Below are 13,947 nucleotides of genomic sequence, written 5' to 3'. Positions count from 1 at the left end.
TGCAGGAGAAACACTGTTTCCACAGTGTGTTGCTAACATATTTATAGAAAGAGACCATGGTTCGAAACAGCAGATTAATGTGTGTCTACCTTCGTACCTCGACATGTACTCACTGTGAAAGGCTTGGGCCAGCCGGAACAGGTTCCCTTTTGTTAACCCGTTATTATCTAACCCACAAGATGGCTCTCCCTCCTTCCCTCCATCCATCCCCACTCCTCTAAATCATCTTTCATCTCTTCCATCCTCCATCTCCCATCCATCCTTTATAACCCTCTCCTTTCTTCACTGCACCACTTCAACCCTCTACCCCCTCCATTCCTTCATCCCCCCAGTTCATCTTTCATCCCTTCCATCCATCCACCCCCTATGCCCCTCTCCAGTCCATTCTTACAGTCCACCACTCGTCTACTGAACCCATCCATCCCTCCATCTCTCCGTCCTTCTCTGCAGGTTATTAACTTTGCTCGTCCAGCCAGCGGAGTTGATATTCTGAGTGAGACGTCCTCCTCTCTGGGTTTCTGTATTCTGAGGAGGCCTTATGCAACAGAGCGACAGAGCGAGAGATCCCCTCGTTTCTCCATCTTGCTTTTCATTTCGTCTTTCTTTTATTTGTCACCCAGCTTTGTGATTACCGCGGTAAATGGAAAATCAAGTGGAGTTAAGAAGAAATGTATGTAGCACAACTTGTACAAGTTTCATTTGTTAAGTCCTGACAGCTGCCCGGTGAAAACATCAAACACGGGGCTGGAATTGACGGCTGAAAAACACAATTCCATCACTTCCTGCATGGATCAAAAGCCAAAGTACTTTTTTTTTCATTCTTTTTTTTTTTTTTTTTTTTTACAACAAAAGTACGTCATACAGCAGAAGTAACAGTAGACAGCATATCGAGTGCCATGAAATTCCACAATCAACCTCAGTCTGACTGACGGAGAAAATCAATGTCCATCTTACCGTAGCGTCTCCAACCCACAAGAACCCTCACCATGAGGAAGGCAATAAGGGTCTCCTTTGATCTCTGATGTTGAGCCCACATCAACACATGGGCTGATACGATGACGGAAAGGATGTCCATGGTTGTCCTGCCCTCTTCTTACCAACATCAATCATTGTCCTCTGCCAGACAGCCAGTCAGTTAGTTAGTCAGTCAGGCTCCATGTTAGACTTGTTTTTGTGCTGGATTAGGGTACATTACACTATTATCTGTCTGTGTCATTAATTGACAAATCCCATTATCCAATCAGCGCAACTCCTGCCAAGCTCTAGAGGTGTTTAGCCAATCACAGGCTTATCTGAGCAAAGTCAACACCAGCAGGAGGACAAGAAAATGTCCCAGGGAGAAGTGATATCAAGCGCTTATCAGTTTCTCTCTTTTCCTCTCTTCCTATTTTGCCCCTTTCTCTCTGTAATCTCATCTCTCTTCTTGCTAAAACAAAAATGTCTTCCCTTTAGCGGTGTCTGAGTTCAGTTGGTCGTGTCGCTCTCCAGATGTCCTCTTGTCATTGGTCTCAGCGATTCATAGGTTTGGTTTCTGTCGTTTGTGTTGTACGGGGGTGGGAGGGGGGGTCTAAATCAGAGGTCGCTGGCCTCAGCCCTCTCGTAGAGGGCACACAGCTTGTCGAAGCGGGGCCCCCACTCTCTGAGGGTGTCCCCCCCCTGCCCTCCCCGGTCTTCCTCCAGCCCAGCTGAGCTGAAGGAGCTGAGGGAGCCCGCCAGGGAGCCCCCTCCCTCAGTAGAGAACACCTGCAGGGAGTCAAACGGCCCCGTCTCTGGGTGTTGATCTGCGTCGCGGATGATCTCGCACAGGTAGCGGGCCAGGTCCTGGCTGGAGAAGGACAGGCTTCTGTTGGCCAGCTGCAGGGGACGGCTCTGGCCCTGGGCGGGGGGCCTCGCCGGGGGCACATCCCTGCGGAGGCTGGCCGTGGAGGTGGTGGTGGTGGTGGTGGAGGAAGAGGGGGGCGCCGAGCCGGAGCTCCCCGCCCGGTTGAGGCCGTCCTGGGGCTGGGCCGGGGGGAGCTGGGGGTGGTGGGGGTTGTGGGGGTGAGGGTGGTACAGGGCTCGGGAGCGGCTGTACTGGACAGACTGGGCCGGGCTGGGCTGGAGGGACTTCTGCAGCTCCGCCATGTCATAAGCATTCTGGAGGACACACACAAGCACACGCATGTACAAGAAGAGGACAACACAGTTGATAAGGGAGACAGTGACTCTGTGTGTGACTGTGTGAAAGAGAGGGAGGGAGGAACAGTAACATAGTAAGAAATAAAGACAGACAGAAAGGAAGAGACAAAGAGATTGAAAGAGACAGAGAGGGAACGAGAAAGATAGAACACAAGACAGAGGAAACGAGAGAGAGAGAAACAAAGAGAGGGATGGCATCACTCCACAATATCTATTATCCAAAGACTCTAGTTGTTTCAGGTCCTGTCTCTGTCCTGTCTCTATCATGTCTATGGAGCTAACCTGGATGGATACTGCATCTGTGGCATGGGTTATTACATAACTCCTAATCACCTCCACTTTAAAATGATTCCACCGTTACCACGGCAGCCACCGCATCTCTCCACAGAGAGACGGGCGCTCTCCTTTTTCCCTGGAGGAGCGGAGGATGGAGGGATGGAGGGAGGGAAGGAGAGAAAGAGAGAAAGAGAGAACGAGAGACCGAGGTAGTGAGTGAGCGAGGAAAAGACCCAGGCGTGGGTGTTCTGTTCTGTAATTGATTACATGAGAAGGAGAGCAGAGCCCCTCCCACGGAGCCATCTAGAGACTGGCTGCCAAGCCTGGATAATCACACCAGGAGCAGGACGAGAAGGACTACCATTAGGACTGAAGGAAGAACACTCCATCAGAGCCAGCTACCTGCATTCTTCTCTCTGTCTCTCTCTGTCTCTCTCTGTCTCTCTCTCTCTCAGAAGTAAGAGAACACCTTCTCTGCTACAACAGGAGTCAGTGGTGGAAGACAGACACAACATGAGTGTCGTTTACATTTATTACGAACAGACTCACATACGTGAACACGCATGCAAACGCAAACAAATAAAACACGCGTACAAACACACACACACACTTACACACCCACACACACGCACACACATGCACAGACACACACACAGACGAACTGGGCTCGAGACTTCACAGGTGGTTTTACCTGGTCTTCCTCCCCTCCCCCTTCCTCGTCGTAGTTGAGGACGTTTTCTCGGATATCTTCCCAGCCGTCGTGGTGAGCGGACACATGGTAGACTCCTTCCTTCAGCCCCTTGTAGCTCCGCCAGCGCGTGTACAGGAAGATACCCAGCAGCAGCACTAGGGGGCAAAGGAGAGCACACGTGAAGTCACGACACATGAAGACTCGAAGACACGTGAAGGGCTCCCTTCAAGTTCGTGCAATAATAACAATTTGTCACTTAGCGACAAGGCCAGGCAGACAGAGAGAGGCCGTCGTGAGAAGCTCAGTATTGATATTTGGCCAATAAGTGGCCCATCAGAGTCAAGCCAACCAAACTGCAGCTACCTGTACACACACACATAAATAAATAGCCGCAGCGCAGAGATCGATAACAATTTAAGGGACACAATGAGCTATCTTCAAGCAGAACTTAAATTCGAACCTGGTCTTGTGCTGGCTTTGTGGCTATGGACATACCTGGAGCGTTTAACTGTTATTTTAATACCTGGAATGTGAGGTCAACAGCTGTTTCAGAGGTCAGCAGGGGATAGGTCTGGATCGTAAGTTTGATGTCGAACCTCTGAAGGGTTTACACAGTTTCAAAGAGATGAGATGTATACAATGTGTGCACTTCAGGTTACCATAGAGACCTTTTATTTAGCCTCGAGATTGTTGTGTGTTGCTGTGATCCAAAGCAGTGGTGGGTGTATGTGTGTCTGCGTGCGTGGGTGGGTGCTGGTGCTCATTTCGTGTTTGTTGATGCATATATGGGCTGTGCTGTGGTCATGTGTGGGTGTCTAGAAAGGAACTTGTGGTGTTGGTGAGAGTGTGTGTGTGCATGCGGTGTGGTGCAGCAGGATGTGTGTGGTGGGACGTGTGTGCTATGGTGTTGTGTGTGTGTGTTGCGGGGTGATGTCTGTGTACACGTCTTGAGACTGAAGGCCAGTGTTCTCTCCAAACAGAGCTCAGACTGAATGTCATAGGTCAGCCATGCTGTGGTGTTGGAAGATCTAGTAAAACCCTTCTGTGTGTGGAAGTGTGTGGGGGTGTGTGTGTTTACAGCTTCAGTCCACTCCTCCATTCTCCTCATCTTATTTCCCATCCCCTCTTTTTATTTCCTCTCCTTTCCTCTCCAAACTTATTCTCTTCCCTCCTCTCCCCTCTCCCCACCTCTCCCTCCATCCCCTACCCTTTATTCTCCTCTTCCCCCTCTCTCCTCTCCTCTCCCCCCTCCCAGCTCTCCTCCCCTCCTCTCATTAGGACTCCACTGAGGGGTTCTCTATGGTGCACATCACCTAGCTAATGACCTCCACAGGATCCTGAGTTCTCCCAGCAAGCCCTTCTCCATCACAAACACCAGTCAATCCATACCACCGCCCAAAAGCGCTGAAGCACAAACCCAGACAAAGACAATACGCACTATAACAAGCTTGTATCTATATTCTACACCATATGGTGCACCCCATATGGTACTCAACAGGGAATGTTTGACGAATAAGAAATAAGAGTCTGTTTACTCGCTGTATTTGGAAAACAACAGCATCAGCACAGCCCTCACTGTAGATCAGGAGTAGTATATCACATTCTCCTGCCCCAATGGTGGGTCTCCTATGATTTCACTCACATTTCCATCCTTCTCACTCTCTCTTCCACTTGCAACTGGCTTCCACTTCATCTCTCCTCTCTCTCCGTGCTTCAGCGGGGCCAATTCTTGATCCTGCTCTCATCTCTACTTGACCCAGAGGGTAGAAGTTGCCGGCCTACCCGTCAAAGAGACGTCAGGTGTCGCCTTTTAAGGCTGCTAGTGAGACCTTGCTAGACCGAGCCACAGCTGTCACCATAGTAACCCATGAGGAGAAAGGAGGGACAATAAAACTGCAACACAAGTAAACGTTATTTCCTGGAGTGCTATCCCTCCCTCCCTCCTTCCCTCCCTCCTTCCCTCCCTCCCTTTTTCCTTCCTTCCTTCCTTCCTTCCTTCCTTCCTTTCTTCCCTTCTTCCCTCCTTCCCTCCCTCCCTCCCTCACTCCCTCCCTTCTTTCACTTTCTCTCTCCCCCTTCCTCTCTCTTTCTTTCTCGCTCAGTCGTAACAGAGCCATGACCAAGGCCATTCCAATATGAGTGTGTGCATGTGTCTATCTAACCTGAGGCTCTTTACATAAACATGTGACAATTGATGCAATCCGTAGTACCAAGATCAATATGAGGTTGTGTTTAGCTTACAAATTCACTTTTTAACATCATCAGTACACGTACATGTACACACACACACACACACAGGGGATAAAACAGCTGCTGGTGAGAGACAACACATCTGAACAACAAATGAAGATCAGGAGATGACAGCAGAGTGATGAGGACAGGGCACATGGATGAGATGATGAGTAAAACAAACAGATGAGGGACACCGTGCGGTTGGAGACGAGTGTTTATTCACAACGTGATCAAAAGATATTCAAGCACTTTTGGATGATGGTACGCACAAGGTACATTGACAGACAGATGGGAAGGAAGAACAATTAGTTAATAACTGTCTTTCGGTCTGGAGTGTGTGATTGATTGTATTGATTGATTGTACTGATTGTACACATTTCTTTACATAGCATACATATGACGTGTGTGTATATGTGTGTCAAAGACAGTATGTACAAACCTAGCTATTTTCTCTTAGGAAGAGTGAGATGCCGTAGAGCCTGTTTAAGTACCCTTAGGGAGGAGGCAGGGAAAGTAGAAGAGGTGAAGGAGGAGAAGAAAATGGAGAAAGTGGAGGAGGTGAAGGAGGAGGAGAAAGTGGAGGAGGTCAAAGAGAAGGAGGGGGAACAAATGGAGTTGAAGGAGGTGGAGGGGGAGATGGAGTTGAAGGAGGTGGAGGTGCAGGAGGAGGTGCAGGAGGAGGTGCAGGAGGAGGTGGAGGAGGAGATGGAGTTGAAGGAGGTGGAGGAGGAGATGGAGTTGAAGGAGGTGGAAGTGCAGGAGGAGGTGCAGGAGGAGGTGGAAGAGGAGATGGAGTTGAAGGAGGTGGAGGAGGAGATGGAGTTGAAGGAGGTGGAAGTGCAGGAGGAGGTGCAGGAGGAGGTGGAGGAGGTGCAGGTGCAGGAGGAGGTGGAGGAGGAGATGGAGTTGAAGGAGGTGGAGGAGGAGATGGAGTTGAAGGAGGTGGAAGTGCAGGAGGAGGTGCAGGAGGAGGTGGAGGAGGTGCAGGTGCAGGAGGAGGTGGAGGAGGAGATGGAGTTGAAGGAGGTGGAGGAGGAGATGGAGTTGAAGGAGGTGGAAGTGCAGGAGGAGGTGCAGGAGGAGGTGGAGGAGGTGCAGGTGCAGGAGGAGGTGGAGGAGGAGATGGAGTTGAAGGAGGTGGAGGAGGAGATGGAGTTGAAGGAGGTGGAAGTGCAGGAGGAGGTGCAGGAGGAGGTGGAGGAGGTGCAGGTGCAGGAGGAGGTGGAGGAGGAGATGGAGTTGAAGGAGGTGGAGGAGGAGATGGAGTTGAAGGAGGTGGAAGTGCAGGAGGAGGTGCAGGAGGAGGTGGAAGAGGAGATGGAGTTGAAGGAGGTGGAAGTGCAGGAGGAGGTGCAGGAGGAGGTGGAAGAGGAGATGGAGTTGAAGGAGGTGGAGGAGGAGATGGAGTTGAAGGAGGTGGAAGTGCAGGAGGAGGTGCAGGAGGAGGTGGAAGAGGAGATGGAGTTGAAGGAGGTGGAGGAGGAGATGGAGTTGAAGGAGGTGGAAGTGCAGGAGGAGGTGCAGGAGGAGGTGGAAGAGGAGATGGAGTTGAAGGAGGTGGAGGAGGAGATGGAGTTGAAGGAGGTGGAGGTGCAGGAGGAGGTGCAGGAGGAGGTGGAAGAGGAGATGGAGTTGAAGGAGGTGGAGGAGGAGATGGAGTTGAAGGAGGTGGAAGTGCAGGAGGAGGTGCAGGAGGAGGTGGAGGAGGTGCAGGTGCAGGAGGAGGTGGAGGAGGAGATGGAGTTGAAGGAGGTGGAGGAGGAGATGGAGTTGAAGGAGGTGGAAGTGCAGGAGGAGGTGCAGGAGGAGGTGGAGGAGGTGCAGGTGCAGGAGGAGGTGGAGGAGGAGATGGAGTTGAAGGAGGTGGAAGTGCAGGAGGAGGTGCAGGAGGAGGTGGAAGAGGAGATGGAGTTGAAGGAGGTGGAGGAGGAGATGGAGTTGAAGGAGGTGGAGGTGCAGGAGGAGCTGCAGGAGGAGGTGGAAGAGGAGATGGAGTTGAAGGAGGTGGAGGAGGAGATGGAGTTGAAGGAGGTGGAAGTGCAGGAGGAGGTGCAGGAGGAGGTGGAGGAGGTGCAGGTGCAGGAGGAGGTGGAGGAGGAGATGGAGTTGAAGGAGGTGGAGGAGGAGATGGAGTTGAAGGAGGTGGAAGTGCAGGAGGAGGAGCAGGAGGAGGTGGAGGAGGTGCAGGTGCAGGAGGAGGTGGAGGAGGATATGGAGTTGAAGGAGGTGGAGGAGGAGATGGAGTTGAAGGAGGTGGAGGAGGAGATGGAGTTGAAGGAGGTGGAAGTGCAGGAGGAGGTGCAGGAGGAGGTGGAAGAGGAGATGGAGTTGAAGGACATGGAGGCGCAGGAGGAGGTGGAGGAGGAGGCCGTGGGTAGAAGACAAAGTGCTCACATCAAGACATAAACCTATTAAGCGGAGAATAAGAGGGCAGCTGGAGAAGTGGTGCTGCGTTTGTTAAGCAGCGTGTCTGGAGAGCTTGAGCTCTCCTCTCTCTCCTCGTTCTTTCTCTCTCTCTCCACTTCATCCTCTCCCCTCTCATCAGTGCTCCCTAAATCCAAACAAACCAGATTGAATTCATGCAACAGGAATGAAATAGATAAAGGGAAACATCTCCATCCCCTTCAATCTCTCTTTCTCGCACTCTTCCTTTCACTCTCTGTTTCTTTCGCTTACCCTCTTTCACACTGTCTCTTTCTATTTTTCTCTTTTTCCCCTCTCTCTCTTTTATCTCTCCATCCCTCTCTTTCTCTCTGTCTACTTGGGTTTCAAAGCGAGAAATATGGGTCTGATTGACATTCCACGCTCAGCTTTGCTCTCAGTTCCAGTGCGGTTAGGTAAACAGCACATTGTAAGCCTACAAATCAAGTAATTAACACATAAAAAACAATGTGTGTGTGTGTGTGTGTGAGTAGAGCCTCAAGGTTGCAATCCTTTAAAATGATCCGACATACAGAGGGTTGATGGGTCTGGGCGGGGAGGAGGGGTGGAGGGAGGTCGTTATCTGAATAGCCAATACAGATGAAGGTGCAAACAAGAAAACACAAAGGAGCTTTCATCTAGAACGTTCCTTGGTCTCTGCTTCTGTCCGTCTCATAAACCGTACAGCATTGACCCTGGCCAGCTGGGTGTCTATCATGTCAGGTGTGCTTTTAAGTCCAACTTTAGCACTCAGCGACCACCTGTCTTTGAGGCGCATTTAATGCTACGACACCTCCAGCGCATATGAGTTTCGCCGTTTTCACCCTGTGAGAAGCGGTCCCTATTGAAAATGGCGGTAAATACAGACAAGACAGACAGACGGACGGACAGGAAGGCATGCTAAAGGAGCAGGTAGTTGACATAGCTACCCAGCAGCGCCATGAAGCAGATAACGATGGCGAAGAGCGAGCTGAAGCTGAGGCCCACGTCGTCCCTGTAGATGGCCAGCGTGGTCTCGCAGTGGCGGCCCCGGTAGCCATCGGGACAGTGGCACGTGAACTTGGAGGGCGACTGGGCCACGCACGTGCCCCGGTGGCATGGCCGGCTGGCGCACAGCGTGTACACGCACGACTTCTTGGTCCCGTTCACTTTGATCATGTGACCCGCGGGACACCTGGGGGGAGAGGAGGGGGGGGGAGAGGAGGGGAGTCACGAGGCGGCAGCAGCAGCTTCTGTCCTGCTCAGCGGACCGAAGGGAAGCCATGGTTGAAGGGTTGTGGAGGTGTCCTGTGTGTGTGTGTGTGTCTAGGGTAGGTAATGGGTGCTACCGCTGCCTGTCAGTGTGTGAGTCAGGCACATGCTCAGACAGCCCTGCAGACCGGAGGGACCATAGAGGGCTGCAGAAAGACCCCCTGCAGTGGCACTGACATGAGAGGATGGAGGGGATGACAGGATGGGAGGAGATGATGGAAGGATGACAGGATGGGAGGAGATGATGGAAGGATGACAGGATGGGAGGAGATGATGGAGGGATGACAGGATGGAAGGGGATGATGAAGGGATGACAGGGTAGGAGGGGATGATGGAGTGATGACAGGATGGAATGGGATGATGGAGGGATGACAGGATGGAAGGAGATGATGGAGGATGACAGGCTAGAGGAGTTGATGGAGGGATGACTTAAAAGACTGGAATGTTGTTACTGGATGTTGTATACTGAATGCTGTGATGTTGTATGTGTGTGTGTGTGCTTGGTTGTGTGTGTGTTTGGCAGACAGTATGCGTGTGGCTGTGTGTGTCTGTGCTGTGTGTGTGTGTCTGTGCGTGTGTGTCTGTTGTGTATGGTTGTCTATGTTGTGGGTGGCTGTGTGTTGCTACGTGTGTGTGTCTACAATACCTGCACTCATGGACCCTCCAGAGGTCTATGCAGGTGAGGGGAGGGCTGCAGGGGTTCTTCTTACAGGAGTCTGTGGTGCACCCCACAGAGAGCCCCTGGGAGCTGACCAGGGAGACCCCCGTCTCTAGGCTGGCCGTCCAACGCCACGTAACGCCCACTCAGTCTCAGGTCTCGCATGCAGCCTGCAGACACACAGGGCAGGATGAGAAACAGACTCTCTCTCTCACACACACACACACACACACACACACACACACACACACACACACACACACACGTCCACAGTAAGGAAGTCACAAAACATTTTCTATGCTGTCACAAATTGGCAAAGCTTAAATATTCCAATTCCTACACCTCCCCCCACCACACATGCACATGAAACAGAGAATCCAGTACACACATAAATACACGCACACACACACACACACACGCATGCTTTATCCATGCTCTGACACATCCGAATATTTTCAGGGAAATGCTTTATAGTCCATTTAATAAACACACACAGTGCCTGTTTCTGCCCCAGGCTATGCTATCTACCTACCCTGTATTCAACTCTGGGGATCTATCTGCTACTTGTCTCTCCATCTCTCTGTCTCTCTGTCTCTCTCTCTCTCTCTCTCTCTCATCTCTCTCTCTCTCTCTCTCTCTCTCTCTCTCTCTCACTCTCCCCCTCTCCCTCTCCCTCTCTATCTCTCTCTCTCCCTTTCTTTCTCCTCTGTCACACTTGTCACCCATCTCTCCACCGCTGAAGTCTGCAGATACTGGTTCCCTTCTATCTGCCCCCCCCCCCCCCCCCCGCCACCCCTCCCCCACCACCAAGGCTGCCATCCTGAACACTAAAGATGCATTTGAGGGAATTAGCTATTCAACTGGCCCATTAATCTTCATTATCGGTAATACAATAGGCTGTAATCTTTCTAGAAAGGGGGGATTATGATTGATAAAGGGCCTAATTCTGGCACGCTGTATCAGAGAACTGTGTTCTCTGTCAAGGGCCAACAGGACCGGGTCTCACGCCAAATTCTGGCCCTTCACACCACCCTCCCACCTCATAACTACCCCACCTTCCTGCTGCACTCCTCCTCTCCCTCCTCCTCTCCCTCCTCCTCTCCCTCCTCCTCTCCCTCCTCCTCTCCCTTCACCTCTCCTCCTCCTCTCCCTCCACCTCTCCCTCCTCCTCTCCCTCCTCCTCTCCCTCCTCCTCTCCCTCCTCCTCTCCCTCCACCTCTCCCTCCTCTCTCCCTCCACCTCTCACCTCCTCATCTTATACTTCCTCTGTTGGCCTCCCTCCCCCTTCCTGGTGCCCTCACCCCATCCCTCCTTCCCTGCTTCATCTCATCCCCTCTTCTTCCCTCCTCCTCATCCTCCCCAAAAGTACTCTCTCTCCCCCTTCCCTTTCCCTCCCCCCTCCCCACTCCTAAACTACTACTTCCCCTCTCCCCTCCCCCATGTCACATTGATAACCCCTCCCCATTCCTCCTCCTCTTCCCTCCTCCTTCCTCCTCCTCTCCCCCTCCTCTCCCCCTTCCTCCTCCTCTCCCCTCCTCTCCCCCCTTCCTCCTCCTCTCCCTCCTCTCCCCCTTCCTCCTCCTCCTCCCCTCCTCTCCCTCTTCCTCCTCCTCCCCCCTCCCCTTCCTCACCCTGGAAGCTCCTGTTGAAGCCAGAGGGGAAGGTGTTCCCCAGCATCACCACCAAGGGGTCGATGACGATCTCCCGACTCCGTCCGGCGCCCCTGTGACCTCCCGCCTCCCGCCACCACCGTCCAACCGGAGGCTGAGCTCGTTGTCGTGGCGATCCAGGTGGACCTCGTGCCACTCCCGTTGTCAAGGCGATAGGCAGGCAGCGTCAGGTTGTAGTCTCCGTCTCCTAGGTTATAGAAGACGACGAGCAGACCCTGGGAGATCTGCGAAAATTCGAATCAAACGTTCTTTGTAAAGCCCTTTATACAAGCAAGGTCACGCAGGGCTTCACAGACGCGCTCATATCACACATATATCCAACCTAAACTCTCGGAAAAGATTCAAACTCGAGAAAAAGATAAAACTAATAGAAAACTGAAAGAAATTGGGAAATAAAGAGTAGAGAGAGAGCGAGCGAGAGAGACTACGAGATAAGTAAGGACACATCTCTCTATACACACCAGTGGCTGGTCACAAAGAGAATGGACATAGTCATGAGAAAAGACTGAGAGAGGAGGGATGACAGGGCTGCTCTTTGTGTGTCCTTCTGATGTCGTGAAGAAGAACTGAGACACACGAACACGAACACACGAACACGAACACACACTCACACACACACACAGAATTAAACATACCTTCTATTTAATTAGTAACATCAGGGCCAAGGGAATTCAATATGCCTTAATTTATTCATCACATATCTCACATGTGAAATGAGCATTAGAGACAAGGTCATACAATTGTATGGGACCGACATACACCGAGACACACACACACACACACACATCTCTTCATTCGTCTATATTTCTATGGACTGACACTTTTCATCAGGAGACAGCAAGGAGAATGAAAAAGAGGAGGGGGAGGGGGAGGGAGGAATAGATAGAAGGAAAAACATATGCATGAGCTGCATGTATAACATGTTCATGTGACTAGGTTTTTTTCCCCAGTAACTGTGTGGTCGGACATTAAGGAGTCCATATGCAAATGAGATAAGCTCTTATCCTCCACCACAGTTGACTGATGAATTTAAAAGAAGAGCTTCACTGAACCCTGACATTATCTTTACATAGGGACGCCTGTCAGAAAAACAAATATACTACCACACTCGTATGTAAAATAACCCTCACTCCCCAAATGTTTTCTAACGTCCTTTTACACCTGTATCTATAAATTTTAGGCAATAAAATGATGTGCATTCGAAAACTCTGTCGTCAGTGTGAAATACGGAGTAGGAGAGTGGGCTGCTCTGTGACAGGGCTCTGGTGCTACTGTAGGTCTGCTGCACCGAGCCCTCACACAACCCTCCCAACTGTCTGTACATTCTTCTGTTCAACAAACTGTTAGTGATTCACATAACACTGCCATGAGGTTAAACCAATACCTATCCACCCACATCCCCCAGCCCCCACCCACATTCCATATCCCCCCTCCACCACACCCACCCACACACACACACACACACACACACACACACACACACACACACACACACACACACACACACACACACACCCACACACACAGACCCACACTTCATTTCAATGTTCAACACTGGAAGGGTCCCACTGAGCATAATTTGCAGAAATCTATTTTGGCCCAACCCTGGAAAGACATAAACATCTGACAGAGCGTAGAAGATCCCACATTGTTTACAGAGCTTCACCAAGCAACCCGCTCCTCTCCAAACCCCAAACAAGACAGCAGATAAACAATCTCTCATAAACTATGAACTACTCACCTCCAACTACTCTTTTCTAACCTCCCTCTATTGCTCTCTCACTTTACTGTTCCGCCTCACACCACATCTCCATCTCTCTCTTCCTCTATGTGTCTCTCCCTCTGCCTCCCCCCTCTCCACACTTGTCTCCCCCGCCTCCCCCTGTCTTTGGGAAGCTGCAGGATGGCTGCTAGGTTGTAAGAGAGTGCTCATTAAGGCTTCTCTAATGAACTATTAATTAGACAGAGACCTCAGTGGGATGGGCCTTTAACCAGGTTCACACACACACAGACACACACACAGACACACAGCACATCAGAGCCACCTGATTTTACCCCCAATTAGACCTGAGTGGTGAGTGTGTCCCAGCTTCTGCATTCACTCCCAATAGGAGGGAAAGGCATTTGTTTATGTGTGAGCACGCATACGTGTGTGTGCATGTGTGTGTGTGTGTGTGTGTGTGTGTGTATGATAGGTGTGAGCATCTGTGTGTGTATTTGTACGTGTGTGTATGCATATATTTGCATATATGTGTGTATAGTTGTTTGTGTGCACGTGCGTGTGTGTATGTGTGTGTGTTTGTGTGTGTGTGTGCATGTGTGTGTATCTGTGTGTATGTAAATGGGGATATTTCCCCATTACAGGTGCCTGTCAATTCATACTTCAGAGTGCTAACCCCTGTCTTCAGTTTAACAGCCTGAATAAATGAGTCTGGTTGATGTTTAAATCCTTGGAGAGATTGGAGCCAAATCCTGATGTATTAGAAGACAACCTAAGCTAAGTATGCAGCATTAAGTAGAGATGAGACTGGGTCTGGGGTGAAGGCAGTGTTGGTGTCTCTGAAGGCCTC

At 51.0% G+C, this 13,947-nt stretch overlaps 1 protein-coding gene across 1 annotated transcript in view; it reads right to left on the bottom strand.

Moving 5' to 3' along the window:
- Positions 1-222: 222 nt before the first annotated feature.
- The window catches only part of si:ch211-186j3.6 (neural-cadherin), a 62,560-nt gene continuing 48,835 nt past the window's right edge, over positions 223-13,947 (bottom strand). Inside the window, 8 exon segments of the mRNA XM_062471809.1 lie at positions 223-2,136; positions 3,146-3,300; positions 8,728-8,972; positions 9,696-9,824; positions 9,826-9,877; positions 11,339-11,425; positions 11,428-11,514; positions 11,517-11,601. Coding sequence (XP_062327793.1) covers positions 1,573-2,136; positions 3,146-3,300; positions 8,728-8,972; positions 9,696-9,824; positions 9,826-9,877; positions 11,339-11,425; positions 11,428-11,514; positions 11,517-11,601 — 1,404 coding nt within the window. The 3' untranslated portion in view covers positions 223-1,572.

Source organism: Osmerus eperlanus, chromosome 10 (assembly GCF_963692335.1).
Source record: "Osmerus eperlanus chromosome 10, fOsmEpe2.1, whole genome shotgun sequence".
In the NCBI taxonomy this organism is placed as follows: domain Eukaryota; kingdom Metazoa; phylum Chordata; class Actinopteri; order Osmeriformes; family Osmeridae; genus Osmerus; species Osmerus eperlanus.
This window is presented reverse-complemented; position numbering and strand designations above follow the sequence as displayed.